Source organism: Castor canadensis, chromosome 7, assembly GCF_047511655.1.
Source record: "Castor canadensis chromosome 7, mCasCan1.hap1v2, whole genome shotgun sequence".
NCBI lineage: Eukaryota > Metazoa > Chordata > Mammalia > Rodentia > Castoridae > Castor > Castor canadensis.
The window spans coordinates 154,332,341-154,360,016 of NC_133392.1; the positions used below are offsets into that span (position 1 = coordinate 154,332,341).

A 27,676-nucleotide genomic window follows, 5' to 3' on the forward strand; every position below is an offset into this window, starting at 1 on the left:
ATACAAATTGGGAAGATTAGAGGAGGAGCCAGAGTTGAAGCTGAAAGCATCTGAAAAGCCCTGGCTCCTAAGCAACGACCTTAGGACTCAGAATCAATAGCCTGGGAACACAGAGAACAAGCACAGCTGACATTTCTTTGTCTTTCCTTCTAGAAGTACAGGCAAAGGGTCTGTGCATACACCCTGAGGAGAGACAAAACAGCACAGATACTTCATACACGATGAAAACCCATCTTCCCATGACATCTTTGCAGACCAGATGGAATAGTTAAGTATTCATGAGCTATGTGAAGTCCAGCCAAGACTCCCCAAAGAAACCACACTGAAAGAGTTGGGGCTGAGTTGAATTTGGATGACAATGGCTTGTGGAACAACTAAGACCATGCAGTTGTCCATCACAGTCTCCCCATCTCTGAGGAAAACAGAGCTCCATGGTGAGGCATTAAATAAGGAAAGAAAACATCATCAGTGGAGAACAAACTGACTCCTCTTTCCTCAAGAGGCTGGGTTTCGATTCTTTTATACTTTATGAACAATACAGGGTCTCCCTTTTAAAAATATTTTTCCACATGGGATCCTGTCTTCCCTCTTTTCAAGAATACCATACAAACCTTCTATCTCTAGTTTTAGATGTTAGCAAAATGTTTTAAAATCCAGTCCAAAAAAAATCCCACCAATTGGAAAACCAATGTTCTGCCAAATAAAACACAAACAACCAACAGCTGCTACTGATGCGTTTTCAGGTGAAATGCATTCATTTGCAGTGTCGCCAGAATTTAGGATTTACGTGTGCAGATTCTTTCTTCCCCACATAGGTGGAATTAGAACCCACATTAAAGTTCAGTAGTTTGTGCCAGAAAAAGGTCTCCTGAAAAGACTAAAACAGAACAATAGAAGACAGTCAGAATTTCCTATAGATAATCTCCATGAAGAATGATGGTTCCATTTGAATTTCTCAGTGAATCAATGCATTGTAGGTGAACAGTGATTCAGATAAAAATCTTACTTTGTCCAAAGCATGGAGGATCCACGGAAGAGCCCATCCAGTCTTCTGACTTGGCAGAATCTATTTCCTTCTCTTCTTTACAGTAATCGGCCATCCACGATTCCTTGGTACTTACATACTGGTCTAGAAAGAATTCCCCAAAAATATTAAGAAGATAAGTAGAAAAGTAAGAAGGTTCAGGTCAAACAATGTCAACTCAGCAAAATAAGCTTTCATTGAGTGCCTCCCTATATGCTAGGCCTATGCTAGAGGCTGAGAAAGTCTGTCCCTTGGAGAACTTCAACTCCACAGGGAAGAGATTAATGTGACCAAAACAGCTACCACCAGGAACCTATTCCATGATGTGAAAGGTGCTAAAACAAAGGTATAAATAAAATGCTATGGAGGCACAGAGGGGAAAAGAGATTTGCTTTGGCAGAAGTAAGGGAATATATATTAAAGTCCAGGAAATCTTCAAGAAGTAAAGACCCAGACCTTTGTACTAGGTCTTGAAGAATATAAAGTTTACAAAGCCCTGAGTTCAAACTGCAGTGTCACCAAAAAAAAAGGAGGAAAAAAAAAAAAAAAGAATGAATAGTTTATCATTTACTGATGGGACTGAGGATGGAGTGACACTGTAGGTAGAGAAAACAGCATATGCAAAGACTCTAAATGTGCACAACACATTTAGGGAACACTGAATATTCTGGTGTAACTTTAGTGCAACACAGTGTGACAGAGACAGAGCAAAGAAATTAGAAAAGGAAGGACTTGGTTTGTGAAGAGCCACACCACAGGAAAAGATTTGCAGACAGAGACCAGAGAGGAAGCTATTAAAGAACAACCAAACCCAGAAGGCTGAGTCCAGCAGCAATCTCTCCATGAGATGCTTTAACTTCAGGAGAGAAGAATTAGCAAAATAATACTGACACCTCACACCTGAATGCAGATCTGTTATACCAAGTAAGATACTATGCTTTCTGTAACAAGAATTATTGGCTATAGAAATGAGATTTATTTAAACACTGAGATGTCCTAGCAATACTTCTAAGTTTCAGAACACTATTAGGAATAAGGAACCGAAGGTTAAAAAAAGAGTTTGCAATGACAAAAATGTCTTTGGGGAGGTTTTTTTTTTTTTTTAATTTGGGATATTTTTTAAATATCTATCAAATATCAGAAATACTAACAAGAGTTCTTTTGAGGTAAGCTCTTGCTTGCCTGTTTTTTAAGGGGTTTTTGTTGTTGTTGTTGCTATTTCTTTTGAGATAGTATTTCACTCTATTGCCCAGGCTGGCCTCAACTCATGATCTTCCTGTCTTAGCCTTCCAGGTACTGGGATTAAAAGCGTGAGCCACCATGCCTGGCTTTTAAACTCTTGTTTATTGGAGATTTTCAAAGTACTACCAAAACTATCTAATCCAGATTAGCACAAGAATCAAAATAATACATCTTAAAAGAATCATAAGGTTAATTTATGATTACATAGGTGATTCTTGTTTGCTTGCTTTTAGCTTTTGAGACAAGGTCTGTGTAACTCAGGTTGGCCTCAAACTCAGAACATTTCTATCGCAGCCCCTTAAGTGCCAGGATTACAGATGTGTACTACCATGTCTAGTAGTTGTAGGTAATAGTAACATCAAAGCAAAATAATGAATTAAATTTGATTATTTAAAATAGCAGTTTTAAATTTTGGAGCTCAAAAACCTTAAGGTCTTATTTACTATACACTCTTCATTTCAATAATAGTATATGTTATCACTCAAAGATAACTTACAGTATTACCAAAATCTTATTATATAGACCAACAAATCAAACAGTAAATGTGAGTTTTCTGAAGCAAAATGCCTTGTAGTATGACAATGCTTCTCTGCAGAAACACAAAAGATAGAGTAGTTCTCATTCACCAATAAATTCAGGAATTTACATCTCAGGGTTACCAAAGATAAGGACACACACCATTAGCCTGGCAACTCTTTTAGTCAGTCTTTTCAGAGTTAGGTCAGCATGATATCAATGAGAGGCAACTTATTCTGCTATAGAGACTAGATCAAAATCGCATATTAAAGAATCGCTCTATGACCAGCCTGAGAGAAATGAGTGTAAACTCACTCCCAGAATACTTAGTGAGCCTCAGGGATCAGGCACTATAAGGAGAAAGTTCACTGGGGCTTTTTATGGTTCCCACGGAGCATCAGCTCTTGCTTAATCACAGAGCAGTAATATGGGATGCCAACCCGGGAGACGTGTTGAGAAGATCCTGAGGCCAGATTAGGGTTGACCAGGAAAGCAATCATGATGAATAAGTGAGGCTGGGCAAGCAACCAAGCATTTCCTCACCTAATATTAAGTCTGCAAAACTAGGGACTTGTATGCATAGAAGCACACATCCACAACAGGCAACTTTCTACTTACCAATCAGTACAGAAGTGATATTGATGTCCAAACGGGGTTTGGCCCTGGCCTCCAGCTTCAGTCGAGGGGGATGAAGACGACTAGCTGCCTGTTGTTGCCAGGATACAGAGCATGGCCATGGTTCAATAAATGGCTCCCAGCCTAAAAGAACACAGGAAGCAAGACATATGTTCAGCAGATATCAGGGTTCACAGGGAAACACAACTCACAAATGCTCAGGAGGGACAGAGTAGAGCTTAACAGCTTCAATTCACTTTCACAGTGAAAGTACCACCTCTTGCTGCAGATGCTGGTGCTACAGAGGACATGAGTGAAGACCATAAACAACCTCCCCTCAGCCCCCATGGTCTTCAGAGGTGGCAGGAAGCAAGGCAGGGACATGCCCTGTTCCATTAAAGAGCAGGAAGCATCTCTTCTTGAGCCACTTAAGAGAGAAAAAGGAGTCTCAGACTCAGACTGAAAAAGAAATAGAGTGGCTTCAATAACTGTTACATTTCCTCCTCCTGGTTGCATGAACAATACAGTGATTGAATTAGTAGGTACGTTTGGAAACTCATTAACTTAACTTTCTCACATTTTTTCACTCTAAAATGTCATATATACAAAATGAATTTAAATAACACACATGTACAGTTTAAAAAGACACTATCACAGACACACATATACCCAATATAAGACTCAGGAAAACTGTAAGCCCCTGTACAGTCCCTGATGCCCCTCCCACCAACTTTCTGCAAGGTTCTCCTCCAACCCGCTCATGCCTGCTATGGCTTGCATGTGGTGTATCCCCCACAGGCTCAGGTACTAAAGGCAGGGTTCCCCAGGCACAATGTGGGAGGTGGTAGAAACAGAGGTGGGGCCCAATTTGAGGTCCTTTGGTCACTCAGGGCATGCCTTTAGAGAGACAGCAAACTGCTACATCAGTTAGAACCTGACCCCTGAACTGCTTCTGGAACCCTGACAATGTGGTGTCTTGTTCCCTCATACACTCTTGCTATGAGGCCACCTGTCTATCACTAGGCCTTCTCCAGAGTTAAAAAAAAAAAAAGGGCAGTGGGAGGAGCTACCTGATTTGGACTTCTAGCCTCCAAAAATGTGAACTAAAATAAACCTCTTTTCTTCATAAAGTGGCCTGCTTCAGGAATTTTGTTACAGGAATGAATAATGCACTAATGTAAGGCCTTTACCTTGGTCTTTCCAGTGAGAGAAGGAAATCTGAAAAGGCCTTGCAGTATTACCCAGGCTTTATGTCTCCAGAAAAGCTCTGCTCTGATCAACTGAGATTTGCTTAGAAGGCAGTTACAACAGAATATACATTAGCATTGACTCAGTACACCGTGGCCATCATAAACAGTGCAGGTTTCACACTATGAAGAAGCTGAGTATATCAGAAATGCTCTGGTTTGTAAATCATAACAAATACATTAAAACCCCCAGTGTGCTGAAGCTAGTAAGATGAGTGAAGGCAAATTACATTGTCTGCCTGAGTCTCACCATCCTGTAAAGTACAAAAAATAATGCTTGGTGTTGCCTGAATGATTAAATAACATATGAAATATAAATTCATGAATAAATGAAGAGGTAAGCGCTCCCTCAAACATCTATCCCAGCAAAACCTTCCAGGTGATAAACAAAACAAAATGCAGCCATGCCCCCACGTAACAGTAGCCCTCTTTGAAAACAAACAGGTCCAGTGGAGAGTGAGGGGGCCTGAGCATTTAAAATGCTTATGGACATAACCTTCCCCTGAGCTGTATCAGGGCCAAATGATCTTTCCTACTAGCAATCTCATGTTCTAGAATGAGCCACACACAGGTTCGGAAACAGTTAACTATGAAAATTTCTTTTAAAATAATTCAGTTGAAGTACTCAGTTCCTAGAAAACAGAAAATCTATGAGGCCACTTGTTTTCTATCTCTCCCTGTCCCACACCTCCCCACTCCCCACTTTTTTCCCCATGTAAAATTGACAAAGCAACAGGCAAACATTTAAGTTTACTTTGTAAATTCCAAGATAGTATGTGCTTCATCTTACCTGACAGGGCACGGTTGTAATAGTCTCCAGAAAGGGTGAAGTGGGCATAGCCTTCAGGGCTGGTTCTTACATGCTGAAGAAAATTCAGACCTGCGATGAAAGTAAACCTTACTGCAGCAGCAGGGTAGGAGTGAACAGAACTGACCTTTGCAGACAGGCTGCATTAAAGAGATATCAGCTGGAACTAATAACAACAGTCTCAGGGGAGAGCACACAAAATTGGGATATTCTATTCATCGTGTATTTTTTTAATCAATTTTGATTTTTTAAAAATATTGTATAAGTTGGGTGTGGTGGTGCTCCTCTGTAATCCCAGCATTCAAGAGGCTGAGTTAAGAGGATCATGAGTTCAAAGCCAGCTAGGGTACAGAGTAAGTTCGGGGCTAATTTGAGCTATATAGTGAGACCCTGCCTCAAAAAAAGCCCCAAAAAACAAAGAGCAAAAAAGTATATTGCATAATACATTATTTATCTTGATTACTGCGTTTCTGGCACCCCTTTAAGGGACAGGGCCTCATTTGTCTCTGCCCTGGCTGGCTGGTATATCCAAAGCTTGCGGGAACACAGAAATATAAGAGAAGAGGAGGGCAAAGCTATAACAGCAGGTGTGTCCAGCCAAATATTAGCTCAAAATGTTAAAATTACCAGGGAAAAACAAGAAACCATCTAATTATTCTCTATAGAAAAGATATTCATGGCAACAGTCAAAACTCCAGTTGCAATTTTTAATCACACAGCCCCGGCAGAGCTTGAAAGTGCAGGGAGAAGGACAATGTGTGCCATGTACAAAAGGCTGGACAGGCCATACAGGAGTGGAGGCAGGACAGTCGTACAGTGGGGTCTGTTTCATAAAACTAAGGGCTGGGGCTGCAGTTCAGTGGCATAGCATTTGCCTAGCATGTGAAAGGGCCTGGGTCCATCCCCAGCACCACAAAAGGAGGAAAAAAAGGCTGCATTAAAGTTCCAGAACCAAACTTTACTCAAGGGGAGAAGAGGCTGGCAAGATGGAAACAATGACTGATTAAAGGTAAGAAAGGGGAACCATTAGTGAATTTTCAGCTACTCTCCCAGGAAACCTCATCCTAACTAGCTGTTGGCAAGGATGCACTGCCCTGGGAAGTGCTCCCCCTGCATGTGACCCTCTAGAGGAGATGCCATTGTGAACTTTCTAATAAGATTTTGTCTTAGGTTTTGCTGTTGTTTTTTAAATCTTCAAGACAGAAACAAAGTAGAAACATTATTTCCTCAGCTTACCCTGCAAATACCTTTAGTAACAGTTTTCACTACAATATTTAGATGCATAAAAGATAACCAAATGGAGAGACCAGAAGTTATTTAGTTAGGGCTGTTAATTTCATGAACATTTTATCAACGACAATCTCTATTATTCCTAAACTATAGGCTCAAGGCCACATATGGCAAATCAATACAGATTCCTAGAAAATACACATGATGAAAAACATATGTCAGACTGTTATTTAAATTTCACCCGTACTACTCCAGTAGAGGAGAGCAAGAATAACATTGACAATTGTTAAAAGGGCCAGGCTGTAACTCACTGATAGAGTGCTTACTTGGCATTGTTCAGTCCTCAGCACCACAGAAATATATAAATGAAAACGAAAAAGGCAGGCCCAAATAACTCGCAATTGCTGAGCTGTTCAAACACCAACCAGGAGGCAGGTAGCACTCACGGGAAAAGGTAAGCTCGGCAAGAGGCACATCACAGTCCATGCAGTCGTCAATGAAGCAGATGCACATGCTCTCCGCTTTAATTTCCACGCCCGAAATGCGCGGGGCTGACACGGGTCCCAGGCTATCTCGGCTGCTGGAGGTCTGGGAAAGAGACTTCAGAGGCTCTGCGTTCTTGAACAACCAACTTGCTGCCTTTTTCAATTGACCTTCAAAGAAATTAGAAGGTGAGCAATTCCTCCAGTTGACAGCTATCCTGACAACTCACAGAGGAAAGAGAGAGAGAAAGTGTTAAAGGGACCTACTGTGCAGCCTAAGAGAGCCTTGATCCCAGAAGCATTCTTAGACTTTAAAAAAAAAGAGGAGGAAAAAGCATAAGAATAGGAATAAGAAGGGAGGGGGGAAGGCAAGAAGTAATGCAATGTCAGCCCACACTCAGAAATTACTAGAGGCCAGAGCGTGGAACAAGTGGTTAAGAGAATGGGCTGTGGAGCAATGTGGCCTGGGTCTAAATCCTGATCTGCACTTACTAACTGCTGAATCCTGGGCAAGTGACTTGTTCTCTCTGTGCTCTACTCTCAGGACTGATATGTGGAGGAAATAAATGAGTACATGTGAAGTTCTCAGAGGAGAGACAGGCACATAACAAAGGCTCTGTGAACAGCTGTCATTATCAGCTTTATCACTGACTGAGCTAAGTAAGTAGTTTTAGGTGGTAAGAAATAGAAGAATCCAAAAGACTTAAAACTTTTTTTTAAAAGTTGTTGAATTGTTAAAGAAAGAATAAAAAGCATAATGGGTAAAAAGATTAAGGTGTATAAGGTTAGTTAAACCAAAATACAATGGTGGCCAGGTAAAAACAAAACTATGGAAACAAGATAACTAGTCCACACTAGTTTTTTTTTTCAGGATGAAAAAAGGTAATGGTTGACAGAAACCATTAGGTGATTAGACAAACATTTCCACTCATATGGTTAGAATGTAACCTGGATACAATCTTTCAAGAAAAGGATGTGTCAATTCAGTAAAGAACCTTACCCTTTAGCTCAGTATTTATAATACTGTCTCTACCAAGGACACTAGGTGTCTACTTCAAGACAAGAGTTCACACCAAGGATTGTGCATGATATGAAAGAATAAGAAACAAGTGTGCTGGGGATGTGACTCAGTAACACAGCACCTGCTTGCCTAGCTGTCGTGAGACCCTGGGTTTGATCCCCAGTGCAGCAAAAAAGAAGTGAAGAATGGTTAAATTAATTATAATAAATCCTTAAGAGTCAATGTAAAAAAAAAAAAGTCATGTATTAATGGCATGGAAAGATGCTACTGATATAATATTAAGTATGTCATTAATAAAATCATAATTCCATAAAATACTACTTAAACAGCAATGAAACTGTATTTGTAGTACAGTAGTCTCTATTTATCCCTAGATTCCCAGACCCCCTCTGACAGTGCCCAACACCGAGTTAATATGTTTTCCACCCTAAATAAGTGATTTTATTCTCACTGTAACTTCTGCAGTTTGAGGTGCAACAGCAAAACTAGCACAAATTTCTTTTTCCTTCTTCACAATTTTATGGGTAGAAGACTCATTCTTAGTGTGGAACCTAGCAAGCTCAGCACATGACTTTCTTTCTTTACTATGTCAAAACTATCACCTTTCTAGTAAAGGAAGTCCTAGGACGTGAATCATACCCTTTGTCTAGCATGTCCTAGGCAGAATGAAGCAAGTTATCACATGCCAGGTGCTGGTGGCTCACATCTATGATTCTTGCTACTCCAGAGTCAGAGATCAGGAGGATCGCAGTTTGAGGCCAGCCTGGACAACAAGAGGCCTATCTTGAAAATACCCAACACAAAAAAGGGCTGGAGCATGGCTCAAGTGGTGGAGTGCCTGCCTACCAAGTGTGAGGCCTCAAGTTAAAACCCCACTATCACAAAAAAAAAAAAAAAAAAAAAAAAAAAAACCTGACACTACTCAAAATGGTGTGCAATTTAAAATTTAAAAATAAACACTATTCGTATTTTCCACTTAATATTTTCAGACAAAGGTTGAGCTGAGATAATCAAAACCACAGGCAAGGAGGACTGCTGTACAGTACAGGTACTATATGGGTGGGAAATGGAGCTCAGTGCAGAACAGTTGTCTAGCATGCCCAAGGCACAAGGCTTGATCCCCAACACTGCAAAAAACAGAATGTGTGTGTATGTGTATGCATAAATATGTGTATATGTTTATATACTAATTACAGATTTCATACATTAAATTATAGTTGTATTATGCTATGCCTAATATCACATCAGCATCTTTCCATGCCATTACAATCATTTGTAAACACTAATTTCTATGTGTGTGCACGTGTATGTACATATTTAGAGAAAGACAGATGATTACATACATACCTAGAGAAACAGAGTGTGAACACATATACAAGGGTTGTAAGGAAATACAGCTTTGACTCTATTTCTGGTTCCTCAGACAAGAACCCAGAGGTGGGTATGATGTGACTCAGTAGAAAGAATATGGGCTCTGGAGTCAAGTGGACTTGGCTTCAAATCCATGTTAGGTCTACACCAATGGGTGTCCTCCAACAAATTTACTTAACCTATATAAGCTGTTTTCTTGTCGGAAGTGGGAATAACAATGGCTACTTCAAAAGTCTGTGAAACTCCACAAGAGATGGGCATACAAGCTGAGTAAGTGGTCAGGCTCACCACTCTTACCACCAGTACTAATAACTGTGTGTAACAGTCACAGGGCACTTTCCTCCAGCAAGGCCCGCTTATCCTCTTTCACAAATAAGGAAGCACTGGGGCAGAGAGGCAAGCCATTTGCCCAGAGTCAGCGATAAGTAGCTGATAAGAGCAGAGGAAGAATGTGACCCAGGCAGTTGGCTCCAGAGTCAACCTTTTTATCCACTGAACATCCTGCTGCTCACAACTACTACCCATCCAGGATTAGGTCTTCTAAATACACTCCAGCTCTCCAGTCACCTTGTGGGAGCAGAGGAGGAAACTGGAAGGAAATATATTGTCAAGATAAACAGCAGACAGTGGAACCCACATCCAAATTACCTTGACACACCAAAAGAGCCTTGCGGCAATCATCCATGCTGAACCCCAGCTCCTGAAGTCTAGCCAGTTGTAACTCTAGGAAATAATTTTATGTAAATTAATCCATAGTCAATTCAATAATAAAAGAAATTCAGAAATGCTGACTAAAACAATTTACCTCTCAAATCAAAACTAGGCTCTCAATGCAGTCTTCTATCAAGAACACCCTGAAACTTTAAGGTATAAGACTATAAGACTAAAATTTAATACTATCCACATAACTCTGAAGGAAAACTTTCAATGTAAAACTAAACTCGAGTAGTAGCCATACAACTCTGGAAGGGATTATAACAGGAAGACCAGTGCAGGCTAGAGCAGTTGGTTTGGGGTTTTGTTTTTAAATTTAAAAAGAATCATACTTACGATTTACCTACTTAACGACAAATAATTCAACTCAAGCTGAGCAAGTGAATTATACAAAACAAAATTTAAAAAGCTAAAAAGAAGGAGCTTTATTAGGAAGACTGAGGAATTTTATAGGTAGACACCTACCCAAAACAGGATCTAAGGCATGTCTTCTCCCTTCTCTGATTTCCTCTCCCACACGAGATGCTCCTGGTGGGTAACTGAGGACACAGTCAGCTTCCAAGGCCGCTGAGTCCGGCACTGCAGCATTAGCTTGCTCTGGGATGGATTTTGCAATGGCAAGAAAGAGCTGAACATCATTATAGGAGAGTCTGATATCCAGGGCTTGCAACTGAATCTAGTAACATTTAAAAGATAGTTAGCTTTTTTAAATCATACTTGATTGTGCACTACACCTCATACAGACATAATTCCTATTTCAACTTCTAAAAGTCTAACCAATACTATAACAAATTTTCATTTAAAGATTGAAAAGATCTTGAAATTAAGCAAATACCCACAAGATTCTGATGCCTCCGCTATAAGGTGAAACGGTCAAAAAGTATACCAAACAGAAAGTACTAAGCTAGAATGGTTACTAGAGCCACAGGGTGCTCCCCACACAGATCCATTCATGGATTCACAGTCAAAGCACGAGATAACCGAACAGCTCCAGAAAAGGCAGGGCTACCTCTTAGCAACATTTTCTTAATCCATTTTACATGGACCTATTTAATGTTTTAAATCTCTGACACAAACTGACAAAACTGATCTCTTCTTTCTTCAAACACCGCCTTATATGAGCCAAGTTTTCCACTAGCATTTCCTGAAATTCAGTCTTATAGCTCCACCGGTGAAGGCAGCAGACCCTCTGAGGAGGTAACTGGACCAAGGGGTGAATGTGCACCAGGGGGGCATTACTTATTCACTTTTTTTTTTCTGTGAAGTACCACTAAGAGAGAAAAGCAACATGACTTTTCTCTTTCAATCTCCTGTGATTCAAATACATTAATTAATTATTGCCCTCCTAAAAAGAAATAGAATAGCAAATTCTTAAGCCTTCCCTGTTCACCTTCAATCTTCTTCACCTCCCTGCACATCTCTGGTCCCAGTCAGACCTTCCTTTGCTTCCACCCTGACTTGGTTCATGACTTGCAATGTTCTCCCTCTCCTCTCTGACAATTTACACCCTGCCCTTCCACCAGACTCCCCAAACCTTATGCTCCACCACAAAGAATATTCTTGCCTGTGTTGAGTTCTGCCTCCTATAAACTTCATAGAACTTTAACATAATACCAGACAACTAAAAGCCCTCTTATCCTCCCTGACTACAAGATCCTGGACAATATCATATTTATGCTGTACCTGTTTTAAAAACTAAAATGGTGCTGGACCCAGAGTAACCAAGAGTGCCTGCAAAGGAAGTATTTGAAGTTATACCCATGTGGTACAGAGAGCTTTCTTCATTACCTCTAGGACAGGTGGAAAATCTTCACTATTAAATGCATCCATCAATCCGGAACTATTCTGGTAAGAAGAATTCCCCACCAGTTCCACTTGAATTTGTACTGGATCAACAATTGAAAGAGCGGTATCATGCTCATTCCCTAGTCGGCACGAAAACACCTAGGCAATGAAATGCAAAGGGCAAAGATTACTGTCTGACTTAGAAAGGTGCTAAGCTTCGGCACCAAGAGGCCACCTCAGGAACAATCAGCCTTGTGTTATTGCAAGACCCGTAACACTTGCTGAAACAAATCCCATGAAGGGTAAGGCAGACTCTCACCTGCTGCCAAGACATGAACAGTGGATCACCCATAGGAAAAGGCAGCTAGCAATTCATCCCAAAAGGCTTAAAGATCACATCCTCTTTGACCCAATCATCTACTTCTCTCTAGGAACTAGCCTAAGGAAATAATGCAGAATATATCAAATTTCACTGGACCATTTTTTAATAATTAAAGCAATTAAGAGCAACCAAGGTTATATCACATCTACTCAATGGAACACTGCAGCCATTTAACAACTAGTGGGTCCCAGCAGGGTTCCTGACCAGGCCTGGATGGCGGGGTCCAGAGCTGGGTCCCAGCTACCTCTCTGTCTTCCTCCCCATCTTGTTTCCTCTTCAAAATTCTGTTGTGGTTTCCTTATTGGGTCGAGGTTTTCTGGGCAGCGTTAAAAGGCTCAGTTTTGGCTAAAATTAGTCAATTAAATTTCTTCCTTCAAATATTCTTGTCATGTGCTTCTAGTTTGGTTTCTTTCATGTACCTCTTTCATTGATATGAAATGTATTTTTACTTAAATATAAGGTAGAGTATCTCATTACCTCAAGATGGACAGCAAATTATGCAAAGACCCCTTACTAGGTACGCTAGTCTTTTCTCACTTGAATTGAAATAAAAATAACAGACAATGCATGCTGAACAAGTGCCGGTGGTTTTCTAAACATCATGACATGTATTAATTCATATAATTCTCACAAGCCCAGAGAGGACGCACAATGTCATTCATCATATGGAATTTTTGCTGTTGTTTTTGTTTGTTTTTTGAGACAGGGTCTCCCCATGTAGCTTAGGCTACCTCAAAATCACTATAGCAGTCCAGGCTGGCTTTGAACTCTTGATCCTCCTCCTTCAGTCTCCCGAGTGCTTTAACAGGCTTGTGCCACCACACCAGGCCTGAATTATTTTTTTAAACATAGTTCTATCTATTCTTAGACACTTTATTCTATTTCATTAGCCAGTAAATCAGAGAGAAAAAAGGCAGCTAAAAAGTCATATAGAATGTAGGAAGACAGTTAACAACAGATGATGTGAAAACACAGCCTAATCACAATAATCTTACAAAGACAGGAGTAGTGGCACAAATCTGCAATCCCAGCACTCAGGAGACTAAGGCAGAAGGATCTCGATTTGAGGCCAACCTGAGGTAAGGTATATGGCAAAATCCTGTCTCAAAATAATAATAATAACAATAATAATAATGTTACAGTATGATTTTCTTTAAAAAGAAAAAACCACACCAAAATGTCAATAGAAATTATGTATAGGAATTTCATAATTTCATAATTAAAAAGACATTTATTATTACAGATGTGTGATAGGTACTCAGGGATTTATTACATTATTCAATCTACTTTGTATATGTCTGAAATGTTCTATCATGCTACAAAATAAGTATATTTGTGCAGAGACACAAGAAGTGAGGAGAGCGCTCATTCAAGAACCAAATAATGTTGTGTATTTTAGAGGAGCACAGGGAAAAGGAGATCATTTACTTGGGCCCCTGCCCCATCAAGCCTCCGTGCTGGGGGCATTTCCTAGAGCTACCAAAAAACACACGACACCAAGGTCCTCTGTCATATTCAAAACTAACTCATTATACATAATAAATTCTCCCCGAATGATGTATCAAGGAGGTCTTAGAATTCACATTCAGTTGTGCTGCCGAAAAACAAGATCAGAAGAGTTTCCAGGAATCTCAAATATTTTGCCACATAGTTTTTCTAAGACTTTGGAACAGAAAAGTTTCATTTTCCTTTTTCCTTCGGGGGCTTCTGCTACACAAAACCCAATTGTACCTGACAGTTCATTAATCAATCACCAAGATTTTCCACTCAAAGCTGGTATTGTGGTGGCTTGGCAAGCAGACAAATTACAATTTCATGATCAACTCACTTTACCCCAGCATGTAGCTCTTTGCTCTCAAACTGAGCTTTCTTTTCATTACAGAAACAAGTGGTCAAAATGTGAAATCTCCATGTTTTATTTTTGAACCCAAAAAAGTACCTGACACTGAAAATGAGTTTTATTCATTCAGTGCCTAAGCAATACCAATATAAAAAATAAGGCACAAATCATTCATTTTTAAGGCTGGAGATACAGCTGAGTGGTAGAACCATAGTATAGAATGTATGAGACCCTAAGTTTGATCCCCAGCACTGCAAGAATAACGAAAAAAACAACAACAACAAACTCAATCATAAGAGCAAAAGAACCCTGACCAAATAGTCTAACCTTATAATGAGAGGAATGTAAGCTGTGATCAGTTAATTGAGAACACATGATAGAGACAACAATCTGCCATGTTTCCCATGATGACCCCACAACCCATGGCGTAAAACAAGACAGAGCAGTTTTTGCTTAATGTTGCATAATGAAATTTTCAGGCTGTAAATGCCACACTGGTGCAGATTACCTCCTTCATGAGACTGCATCACTGTTAGAGACCTGGTCCTTTAGGTCACACATGAGCTGCCCTTTTATAGATCAGAGATTCCTGAATGGGTAATACATCAAATCCTTAACACATTTTCTAAACAGGTCTCCATTATCCCAAATCCCTGGCACTTCACAGAACAGCACTCACTGGGGGGAAAAGGGGATAAGGGGCAATGAGGACCAATGCCTTACCTCAGCAGGCTTGCCAGGGAGTAGACCTATAGAACCAAAGATTCAACAAGGTGCTTAATGGGAATGACTAAAGGAGTCTCCATGAACTTCCTTAGGAAGGGAAGGAGTACAAGAAAAAAAAAAAAAAATCCCCATGCATGTTCACAGTCTGGCACTGGAGGACTGTATTCACACAGTGGAGTAACCTAGCAGAAGTGAGGAGAAAGTAAAGGAGAGGCCAAGAGAGAGCAAGAGTCCTCCAATTCCACGAGTTATTTGCCCCAGTAAGAGGTTAGGAGGCAAATTCTTTTCCAGATGCTTCTCTCATGAGTCCAACACACAGGGTTGTGATCAACACACAGACTTCTTACCTCGATGCCAAACAAACTTCCTGAGAAGGGACGATCAACAAAGCGTGGTTTGTAGGTGAGCACTGTGGTGCCTTTCAGAATAATGGCATTGGTATCAAAGCAGGACACATCTTCAACGACCACAAATTCTGTACCTGGAAAGGACAGCATCATCAATCAAGGCAAAACTAGAAAGCCGAAAAACAGCAGGCTGTTGAGAAGGAAGCAGTGAATTTCCACCAAGTGAGAGCACTGACCGGTGTTTTGTTCTCCAGAATGTCTGTCAACATTCTGCCTCACTGTCATCCCAAATGAACTCTGTATCTGGCCAAGTACAGCTGATCCAACAGGGTGCTATACCAACAGAAAAGAGTGGGGTGCAGTTTCTCTCTTGAGCATACATTTAAGGTAGAAAAACTGCATCCCAGTCATCCTGAGAGGCCTAACAACTGCGCAGAAGTTAAGAAAAGCATCCTTTCTCCAAGACATGGAACTGATTTAAAATCCCAAGAAGTAGATTCATATAATAACATTTGTTCAGGCAGCATAAGGCACTATAACAGCTTCCCTGTAGCTATTCAAATGGTCCACAAAAAACGTAGATCAATTTGTGTCAAGATTTTTTTACATCAATAGATGCAGCCAGCTTCCTGCTCGTTTGTATCTAGCAAACTCACTCTGTTTTACACTGTGTACTCATAAAAACCATGTACAATCTAAGCTTTTGTAACTGAACCCACTTCAGATGCACTGTATTAACCACCTTCATCAAAACTACTGCCAAGCAGGTAGGGGTATCACAAACCTAAAAATAAATACACAAACATGTAACATAGAGATGCACTAGAAGAACCCACTAGATAATGAAAACCCTACCACATCCATCTTCAAGAAAAATACTCTTTTGAGAAGGAAAATAACAATCCTCTACCTTATTTACCTTCAAAACTGAGATTCTTTTTTTCACATACCCAATTTGCCTAGAATCAGTAAGGCCCATCTGTTGGGGCCCTAAAGATTGAACAGAAAATTAAAACCAGATCTCACATTAGGAGAGAAGATGCCCAGGCAGGTGTTCAGACTAGGAACATGCATTAGGCAGGTAAAGGACAGGTAAATGAGACCCACTAGCCTTGAGGGGGCCAGGCAGCTCACACCTGAAAATGAAGGTCAAGAACCTCAACACTTTGGTCTCTAAAAATGCAAATGTGTAAGTGCTCATGTCTAGAAGTGAGAGGACAGACACACATCACTCTGTAAAACAGGTACAAAGCTCACATCCAAACTAAATATCAGTGAATTACACCTATAGATAGTCACCTGTTACGTTGACCTTGACCTCCAGCAGCCTTTCATTGGACACAGGAAGGGAAGACCGCTTGGTAACTACTCCACTCTTAACAGTTTTGGGAACTATAGCAGATTCACTGCTGGAGTTATGGTGTCGAGAAGGAGTAACATTTTGTTTCCTAATGTCACTGGGAGTGTGGAGAAAATCATGGACCAATAGTAGCCAGTCAAATATGAGAAACACACGGAGATTGTTGAGAACTACTGTGAAACAGGAGGAATCCTTTGTAGATCTACAAGAAAGAAGACACACACACAAATGTATATACATACACAAAATCAGAAAAAGAAGCACAGAATTTCAAAAACTTCCTAATATATTATTCAGTTTTGACAGATGATATTCCAGTTTTTATTGTTGTTGGGTTTTTTGTTGTTGTTGTTGTTGTTGTTTTGAGAGAGGGTCTCCCTGTGTTGTCCAGGCTGGCCTCAAACTCCTGGGCTCAAGCAACTCTGGCCTCAGCCTCCTGAGCAGCTGGGACTAAAGGGACATCACCTGGCTCTATTCCAATATTTAATACCAACAGCTTCATGCATCAGTAAACTCTGAACACTAGTTTAAGAACACATGCAGTGTATGCTTTCCAAAAGTTAGTGTTTTTTTAAATCAAGAAGTATGTGATAAGAAAGTAATACAGTCCAGTGGTGTCAACTAACACGATTCCCCAAGAGACATCTGGCAGTATCTGGAGACATTTTTGTTGTCAAAACTAAGGAGCTGTTGTTGGCATCTGGTGGGCAGAGGCAGGGACACTGCCCACCATCCCACAATCCACAAGATGGCCCCACAATGAGGGATTGCCTGACCCAAAAAGTGAACAAAGAGTGAACATCCCTAATCCAAATATTCAACATGGTCCAAAATCTGAACCGAGCACATTCTAGATTTTGGATTTTTGGATTAGGGATATTTAATTGGCAAAGTCATGCACATAATACAAAATCTGAAAAAAAATCCAAATTCTGAAACACTCTGGCCCCAAGCATTTTAAATAAGGAGCAGTCAACCTGTAGTGCAGAGGCTGAGAAATGCTAGTGCAGTGGGAAAAGAGTGTCTTTAAAGTTAAAGATGCAGACTTAGACACTGTCACTCACAAGTTAGGTAATCCTAAGTTCAGTCACTTACACCTCCTGCTTCCCTCACTTACAAAATAAGGACTATCAATAAAGAAAGAATGCACCCAGCACATAGAAGGTATTAGATAAATGTCAGCTTCCTTCCCTAGAGGCAGTTTTAAGATCACTGAGGAACTCTTTGGCATCTAGGATCACTTCATTGTAAAGACCAAGTTCACATACTAGTACTAGATGGTTTGTCTAGCTGAAACTGAGAGCCCAGATCATTTATCCTGAGAAGGAAAACAAGTAAGATGACAATTGTGATGAGTCAATTCCGCAAGCACCCTAAAGACAGAGTTGGACAAGACTTATTTTATACTTAGGTGAAAACCCAACAAGGACTCTCAGGCCTGGCTTCAAACTTTGGTGCACTCAGGGGTTTTACCCAGGCCCTATTAGTATACTTGATGGCAGAGGTGGGTAGGACAGACAAAGCATGGACTAGGGACAGTTCGAACAGGTTTTATGGATTGAACTTGGTTCTGTAAACCCAAAAGAGGGGCCAATTCTGGGCTCTGGCTATCGCACATACCTGGTCCCTGCACTATTTTGGGAAAGGTTGACTTGGAGCTACTTCTAAGGCTGGTTTCTCCAGTCTCTCCTTTCTCCTCAACTCAGGTCTCTGTCTCTAGAAAAGGGTATCATGATGCACATCTCCTTACAACAAAGCATTTGTCAATCTGTGACACTATCCTTTTGTCATGGAGGAAAAATGTTGCCCTCAGTAAACTTTTTCCACCCCATCTTGAACATCAATTGTCAGCATTCGGCACTAACTAGAAAGTCACAGCGTGTCAGATCCCTTTTCTGGAAAATATTTCAAGCCTTTAAACACTGTGAAGTGATTTATATTTGACACACAAAATCCCAACAGAAGAGTAATTCTTCTTGAGGCACGGAAAGCGTTCAAAGTTCCAATCGAGAGAACAGTTTACTTCTCTCACTAACAATGGTACTTCTGTTAGGAAGAGCCAAGCTAATATTTTATTATTTGACTCCAAGAAATTATTACCTTAAGTATATGAATAGAATATTATTTCAAGATTCCTTGTATATACGAAGGGGGACAACTAGTTGATAATTTAGGAACTCAAGATCAGTAATAATAAAGAAAACCGGAAAAGTTGTCTTTGCAAATGGACCAAATACGTGCAAGTCTAGTTCCAACAAACATCTTCAAACAAAGGGGGGGGGTAAGCACAGCCTCCATCTCACATGACTGCAATCAGCCAAGGAGCAGACTGCTGGGGACCTGAAGAATAGAAGGCTTTAAAGTCAAAGAATCAGGTTTGAGTTCTAATCACTGGACTTCTGAGCTGTGGGACCTTATAACAGTCACTCAACCCATCTCCAGGTATCTATCTCTACATCTATAAAATGGGAAAAAAAAGCCGCCCATCCACTTTGCAGACTCTCTCTGAGAATTCAAGTAACAATAGGTGAAGTGCCTGGCTTATGGCAGGGTCCAGCAAGAAGCCACTAATCTTCCTACTGCTCAACTTGTAGATAAACGTTGTACAAAAGTTTAAACGTCTCCTCCGCTACACATGGCATGTGGAAAGACCATGGCCTCTCCCTCCAAATAAAAGCCTAAACTCTGAGGAAATCTGAACAGCACACTGAAATTGCAGACATATAAAAAAACAAGAGTAATCTTGATGGTTATTTTTCTTTTTTTTTTTTTTTTTTTTTTTGGCTAAATATGAAGTTCTTCCTTGCCTTGCTAGTTAATGGTTTATGCTTACAATGTATCTGGTGACATTAAGTACTAATAGAATGAAACTGACATTTGTTCTGAAGGGCTCCCTTTGGATTTTTATTGAAGGACTTCTATAGATCAGACCTACTTTTTTAATTTTCAGGTCTATGATCAATCATAAAATCTCACATAGTGTATCACAAAATAGTGCAAGCTCCATCAGTAATAATAATAATAACAACAGCTACTATCTGTGCCAAGCAATATGCCAGAATTATTTTAATACTTACCTTGACCCAATGAGGTAAGCAGAGTTTTTTGGTTTTGTTTTAATAAGAGGAAATTGAGTCTCAAAGAAGCTAAACAATTTGTCCTAGGATACACAGTTAGAAAAAGGAAGATTGATGTTTTTGAACCAAGGTCTGTCTAATTCCAAGATACAAGTTCTTTGCACACACAAGGCTGCCTCTCACAATATCAGAGAAAAAACATAATTTAATTCAAAAAGGTAAAAACTCTTTACACATGGAGAAGTGAGTCAGCAAGACCTGAATAGATAATACTATTCAAATCAAAACATCTTTCCTTTCAAGATAAACCAAAAGTTTTGTTTTTGTTTTTTTCCTTAAACCATCATAATTTCTTCCTTCCCCAGTTCACTTAACAAATTAAAGCTTACAAGGAAGTTGATTTTACAAGGAGGTTCAATTCTAAACTTTTGTTTTTAAGGCAACAGAGACATCTTTTGGCCAATAAGTGAAACTACAAGAGTTCAGGAACAACATGCAAATACGCACATTGCATTGTTTATCTCCTTAGTGATTCCTTGATTCTCTGATATTCTAAAGCCACCATGGACTTGGCCCTCTGGCCACAAAAGGAAATGTCTCCATTAAGAAAAGCAGAGTTGGGGTCAGGCTCCACTACCTGAAATGAAGTTCAATCTGAATGGACCCCTGGGTACTGCTACTGTTCTTAGAAGGTTGAAAGATACAGTTGAATACATTAGTCAGGCCAGGGCTGGTCTTCTGTCCAGCATACCGGGTATCAAAAGCCATCATAGAATGGGAAACCAAGTTAATGGACTTGGTTTGGTTGGAAAAGCTCTCATAGAGCAGTTTACATTTCTTAAAGTCGAATCTAAAAGGGAAAGCAAGCAAAGTGTTAAATATAATCCTATTTTATAAAATTATGTAAGTTCAAGATAACAAGAGCAAAATTATCAACATATCTAAGTTGTAGGAAAAAGAGCAGCTTTCATTCTGAGACCCAGCATTAGATTTGTTAACAGACCACTCAAAATGGATCTAGTGGCACTGCTTCATCTCTTACTTCCCCAATTCCAAAGAGATGGTCTTGTCCATAGGGACTTCATGAGGAATAACAACATCACAAATTTATTATAGTCTCAATTCATTATCATTCTCATTTCCCATCAGAAGTCTAAAAAGGCTGTATAATTGAAATATATCTGGCAGGTGTCAAGGATCCCTTCTAGCTTGCCTGGGGGCTTCTCTCTCTCCAAAGTCTGCCCAAATTTCTGTATAAGAGCAATTAGTTTAAAGCTGGGCACCAGGGGCTCATGCCTAGAATCCAAGCTATTTGGGAGGCTGAAATCAGGAGGATCAAGGTTCAAGGCCAGCCCAGGCAAACAGTTCGAGAGACCTCATCTCCAAAATAACCAAAGCAAAACGGACTGGAGGTGTGGCTCAAACAGTAGTGTGCCTGCTTTGCAAGTGCAAATCCCTGAGTTCAAGTCCCTAGCACCATCAAAAAACAAAAAAGAAAAAAGGTCAGTTAGTTTTACTGAGAACAACTAGAACACATAATACTCTTCACACAGAGAAAAATCCAACTGATCCACCAACAGGAAATGTATGTGGAACTGACTTTCTTGTTTTAGTAACTGAAAGCCACAATGGTACTTGGTACCATTGTGATAACACATACACAAGTATTCTATACTGAGAAAAACTAAGGACATAGCCAGGCATGGAAAAAAGTACTAGCTCACAAGAACGTCAGTCTGGGACCCCAGCTTTACTATAGCATGCTCTCTTCAGCTGAGGCAGGTGCAGGCCATGGCAGACCTTCGGCAGAAAGACAAGCTAGAAGATAGAGCACTTGAGCAGGATATTATTAGCCTGATTCCTGTTGTCAAATATGGAGCCATGTTTCCAGTCACATGACATAGGACCTCAAAAATTCTCTCTGGCTGGTATGAAAGCACTCACATGTAATTCCAGCACTTGGGAGACTGAGGCAGGAGGATGGAAAGTTCAAGGTCATACTGGGCTACATATCAAGACCCAATCTCAAAAAAACAAAACAAACAAAAAATTCTCTCTGTAAAATAGGAATAATAGCCGCCCTACCCTACAGGGTTATTAAGAGATCAAAAGAAAGATTATCAAGTGTGAAAATATAACACGTCTTTAAAGTTCCACCCCAGTAACCACAAATTCATACATGTACACTGACTGAACAGTGGCACAGAAAGTGAACTGCCAAGTGAGTGCAGGCCCATTAAAGGGAGCAACTGCTACACTCAGCTTCTGCATGTTTCTGAGAAAAATCAGGGCCTTGAGTTGATAAAGCTCCAATTTTTCAAAAGAAGCTGAAATTCAATCTTTTGATGTGAAATTCCCCAACTTTTAACATGTTAACCCATGAGGCAGTCACTAGCATCACTGTTCCCAGAGCTAAGCAGACAGCAGGATGATCCTCTCACCTCCTTCGTGCTGGTGGGGCCACATTCAAGCTCCAGGAGGTACACCAGAGCACGGATTTGCCATCTCAGATCATTCAAGGGCTTTTCTCTCTGGCATATCAAAATGCTCTGACAGCCAGACACAGGAGCATACCTGTAGTCCCAGCTACTTAAGAGGTTGAGGTGGGACAATTACTTGCTAAGCCCATGAGTTCAAGGCCAGCCTGGGCAACAGAGCAAGACTACATCTTGAAACAAAAGAACAAAACAAAACAAATGCTCTGTCACCCTAAGTGAGTACAGGAGCAAAGCTGCCTGACACCCACAGTCACCTAGCTTGAGGGACAAACACACCTTAGCTATTTTAAGACACAGGTATCTGGGGCTGACTGCTACTACAGTATAACCTAACCTGTCTTGGCTAACAGGGCAATGAATTTAAACTTATAAGAGAGTATTCTTGGGGCTAGGGTGTAACTCGGTGCAAGAATGCATGTTTAGCATAGGTAAGACTTGGGCTTTATCCTCAGCACCAAAAAAAAAAAAATTTAAAAACCAACCAACCAAAAAGCACTTGCAGCCCTCATCAGATGCGGACCATCCCCCTGCGTCGTCTCCACTCTGTGCTTATTGAAAGCATGCACGTACCTGGCCAGGGACCCAGCACCTTCTTTTCCTTTTGGATCTTTGAGCTCCAGACTTACATTAACCATATCAATGAGGAAGCACATGCAAGTGTACACTTCTCCACTCAGAACAGTCTGCAAAAGGAAAAGGTTGATCAATTAACAGTTGGCGATCTCAGTCTAAAAACAGGTTCATAGGTCAGAAATCTAATGTACTTTTGTTCCACCTTTCTCCAGGGTCTCAGACACAGAAGAACATGAGGTCTCACTCACGTGAATTCTAGGATCTTGTAAATCGTAAGGCCGCATAAACTCCTCTACAGGCTCTCCAAGGTTATTCTCCAATAAGCCTCGGATCAGCTTATATTTATACAGATCCAGGGAACAGTGGACTGAAGAGAGATTGCCACGGATAGATATGTCTGGAACAGTATGACTTATTTCTCTATGAAAAAGAAGAAGGTCACTTTTAGAAACAACTCACTAACTTAACATTGACATAGCTCACACCGAAATATAAGAACTAAAATGTACCCATCTACATTATCAACAGTTGGCTTCTAACTTTCAACGACAAAAAAATAAAAATTCATGTATTTCCAAACAAAGCAAGGAATGTCAGGCTTCAACTACAAAAAGACCCTTTTCTCTCAAATATACATAGAGAAAATCCTTAAATCTAATATGAGCTAAATGGACTGGGAGAGTAGCTTGGTGGTAGAGCACATGCCTAGCATGTATAAGGCCCTGGGTTCAATCCCTAGCACCAAAAACAAAGAAAAACATGTATACACACACACTAGCTAACCTCATGAGTCTCAGAAACAGCTGAAATCTCACAGTTGGGGAATGAAGACAAGATGCCAAGCTCTTAACCCTTCAGATTCCATGGAAACTAAAAGAAGAAGTAAGTGTTTCATACAGAGCCCGGATGCGACATTAAGGAGGATAAAATCTGAAAAGGTTACTCAACAAAGCTGGAATGGATAGCAGTAATCTGAGGATGTCCAGGACTAAGGGGACAGACGTAACTCGTACCAACACTAAAGCGCTCCCTCTATCCTCCCAAGGGTGAAGTGGGCATCTTGGATCCTACAGATATTATACTTTGGATGTATAAAGTAGAGGTTAGGATTTAAGGTGGAAGAGGAATTTAAAAAAAAACTATTTGGGGGCTGGTGATGCCACCTTAGTGGTAGTGTGCCTGCCTAGCAGTTGTTAGGTAAGGCAGTGGGTTTGATTCCCAGCACTACCAAAAAACCCAAGATTACTTTGTTTGCAAAGAAAAACCCACATATGATGATGCAATCAACAAGGGAAACTGGGAAGCATTACCAAGGACCATGGTGGGGTCCCTGTTGAGAACAGTCTGCACACCTTGGGCTCACCATCAGCCTCTACCTGGGCTAACTGAGCACAGCTATCGGCACATAAACACTGACCAGAGTGGGTAAAGTTTAGAAAAGCAAGGGAGCAAAGTGCTTTTTTTTTTTTTAATGCATTGATTTAAAAAAAAACAAAGTATTCAATTTCTAAATAATGAAGCTCCTCTTAAAATAGCTAAGCCAGTAAAACTAAATATAGCCCAGGCCAACCCTAACTGAACCCTAGCCAAGCAACACTTGAATAACAAGTTAGCAGTGAAACACAAACATCCCAGTGAAGATGGCTACGTTATAATACTCATCCCAAGAGAAACTAAAATTGTGACATGAAGTGGCTTGCCCAAAGCCAAGAACCAGGAAGGGAGTGGCCAAAGAGGGATTAAAATCACACTCTACACAGTAATGAGGCTGTTTTTCAACATGCCACCAAAGCAAATCTCTTTAATTACTATATAGCCACACCTCATCTTTCCTTGTAGTTGAGATGCAAAACTTTGCCGCTTTCTCCAAAATCAATACCCCATACTGAAAGTTACTCCACACTGTAGTCAGCAGTTCTAGTGTCTGTGCATTGGCCAGATGAGTCCCCATCGAGGACACGACTAAATACACACTTAAGCTTCAGCCCTTAGAGTCAGGTTCTGCTAGTCTCAGGTAGGGTTAGGTAGCAAGTTTCCCAGGCAAAGATGGAATGAATGACAACTGAAGCAAGGTTTTGAACTACAGAATAAGCTTCCTATGTCTTGAGGCCAACTACAAGGGTAAATCAGGGCCAGCCCTTTAGTCTGTGGAGCATTTTCAGACTACTTCCTGGGGTAAAGGACAAAACTGCCTCTGAACAGTCATGCAAATTAGACAGAGCTCCAGGACGAGCAGCAATCACAGGACCAGAGTCTATGACATTTGGAACACATAATCTAAATATCCATCTCTTCCAGAGTACTTGGACTACCCTCACTACCGCTCTATCACCACCCAAATCCATGCTAAATTCCTGTCTCTTCCTCTTTATTCCCAAGATTGTATGATCTTGAAACACAGTTTATAACACTGAACCAAACATTAAACTAGAATTATCTGTTTACCTTCCTGTATCCCTCACAATACAAACTCAGTGAGGGCAGAAGTTTTCTCTTTCATCATAGTAGCCTAGCACTCAGTAGGTACTCAATTAACATTCAGCAAGGCAGTGAAGAAATCAGTGGATAATGGGCTGGGGGGCGTGGCTCAAGTGGCAGAGCACTGCCTAGCAAGTTTGAGGCCTGAGTTCATCCCCTAGTACCACCAAAGAAGAAATGTGCATGTCAGCTATGCTAGTATTTCCAAAGAGTCCAAATCCAAGTGTGATGCCTTTGAATGTTTTGCAGACTAAGTGTCTCACTCTCAGGCCTCGAGTACTGAGAATTTTAAACAAAACACTGACTTGTTCTGTAGAACCTGTAGGTGACAGGAGCTCTCCAAAACTGGTCTCTCTTCCATCCTGTACCCTGAGCAAAAGGCCACAGTGTGTTCTTGGCCAGCAGCAGTCATGAGCTGGACTAAGGACTGTACATTTAATGTAGATGCAATTGTAAGGGAAGTGTAAAACTTCTTGGCAATCAAACAGATAAACTGCTTTTTTACTTTAAATAGGAAATTGTTTTCTAAAGCTGAAATAATTGAATTGTCAGACAATATAATCTCAGTTTGTGTTAGTTTTTTGAATGGTCCCATTGAGGAAGTATAAAAATCTACGAAATGTTAATAAATGGAAAGTAAGCCAAAAAAAGAAAAAGAAATTGGTGAATACTAATGCTCCTTACAACTTATCTTAATAGCACTGATTTCTAAGTTATTAAGAGTCTACTTATAATATAGAGCTATTCAGATAAAACACTCACTTGTCCAAATTTCTTTCCACCTGCAATTTCAGCCTACAAGGCTCAGTTAAGAGGCTTCCTCCTATCTGCCGCACAAAATAGGAGGGGAAGATCAGATCTCCACTACTGTCCTCTGAGGTTTTAGAGTACTCTCGTGGACGTCTCTCTGCAGCAAAGATGTCCATATCCTGTAGATCCACGACAATGCAATCCAGCAGGCAGATGTGGTCTTCTATGAGGATCCAGAGAAAAGAGAGAAAATAAAGAAATTAGAACCCAAAAAGGGATGGGTCTGAACAAAATTAATCAATCAAAATAAGTTCCTTCTGTCTTCGAAAAATATCTAGAACTGGTTGCTCCCCCCTGCTTCCCACTACTCAGAAAACTGGAGCCCAGAAGGCTGCGGTGCGGATGACAGTAAGACCTCCCCACACAAAGCTCTGTGTTCAACACATTCTGCTGCACTGTGTCACTTTCTACCAGTGTCTCACGCCTGTCCCAAGACACTGATAGAGTATGACTAAAACTGGCTTCACATGCAATCACTCCTTCCACAGAGATTATTCTACTCAAACATTTGCAAATTTTTCCAAGCAAAATTCTTTTCTTCAAATACTATGTTTAACCACTTCAACCACCAAACACCAAATCCAAAGCACCTTCACTCTTACCTAGACCTCCACAGGCTCTCCTCCAACTTACCTTCAGAATTCCACTGTGGCCCTCACAAAACCATTCTTTCCACAAAATGCCTGAGTAATCCTTAAGAAGGATGCTTTACCAACTTTAACAGCTATATTTAATCCAAAATCTTTCTGCAAAGCTCTGCCAGGTGACTGTAAGGTCCTGCATAAGCCCAGAGCCTACTTTTCCACCTCATCTTAAACCATTCTCCCAAGCTCTCTGCTTCCTAGACAGCCTAATCAGGTCCTCTGTGTTCTTTTGTCTTTCCCATAATATTTATTGTAACCTATCAATATTTACATGTTCACAAGATGTCTTTCTTATTAGTCTGTAAGTAGAGTCATGGCAGGAACCATGGCTAACAGCATGTTAATATATACTGGGGAACAAAATGTTGTAACACCTGGCGCTAAGTAGGAACTTAACAAACGTAGGATTTTTGTTTGTCTGTTTTTAGTTCTTGATAGGTGGTTTATATTGATGAATATGTGCAACAGATCAAAGTAGAGCTAATCTGGTAGAAGGGGGTAAGGAATGGGAATCCTTCAGAGATTCTAAGAATCTAAGAATACATGGGAACAGTGAAAAACACTGCCTTAAATCAAGATATTAAGGGAATTACAGGGGAAAAAAAGAAGCAAAACAATAAGAGCAATAATGTTAGGGAAGAGATCCTCCCCATATAAAGTATCCCAGATCTCTTACAGGCATTCACTTACATGCCAGGCTAGCCGTATCACTAATTGTCACTGTCATCATTAACAGGAACAACACTCATGGATTAGTCTATGGTACCCTCCACAGTGGAGGCATCCACTGAGCTCAGAGGCAATGTCAGATAAATCAGCAACAGATTCTGGAATCATACTGCCAAACACATCACCCAACTCTACTACTACGTAACATCTGACAAGT

The 27,676-nt window shown here is 40.4% G+C and overlaps 1 protein-coding gene across 11 annotated transcripts in view; it reads right to left on the reverse strand.

The window, feature by feature from the left end:
• The window catches only part of Vps13d (vacuolar protein sorting 13 homolog D), a 246,848-nt gene that overhangs the window by 158,132 nt on the left and 61,040 nt on the right, over positions 1–27,676 (reverse strand). For all 11 annotated transcript variants that reach the window (XM_074081332.1, XM_074081327.1, XM_074081326.1 and 8 more), the window contains 13 exons: positions 26,099–26,309; positions 23,107–23,278; positions 22,856–22,968; positions 20,425–20,637; positions 16,650–16,912; positions 15,351–15,484; positions 12,059–12,214; positions 10,736–10,946; positions 10,205–10,279; positions 7,129–7,335; positions 5,435–5,524; positions 3,401–3,541; positions 1,007–1,129 (listed from right to left, as the gene is read on the reverse strand). In XM_074081332.1, coding sequence (XP_073937433.1) covers positions 1,007–1,129; positions 3,401–3,541; positions 5,435–5,524; positions 7,129–7,335; positions 10,205–10,279; positions 10,736–10,946; positions 12,059–12,214; positions 15,351–15,484; positions 16,650–16,912; positions 20,425–20,637; positions 22,856–22,968; positions 23,107–23,278; positions 26,099–26,309 — 2,109 coding nt within the window. The remainder of the gene's footprint in view (positions 1–1,006; positions 1,130–3,400; positions 3,542–5,434; positions 5,525–7,128; positions 7,336–10,204; positions 10,280–10,735; positions 10,947–12,058; positions 12,215–15,350; positions 15,485–16,649; positions 16,913–20,424; positions 20,638–22,855; positions 22,969–23,106; positions 23,279–26,098; positions 26,310–27,676) is intronic.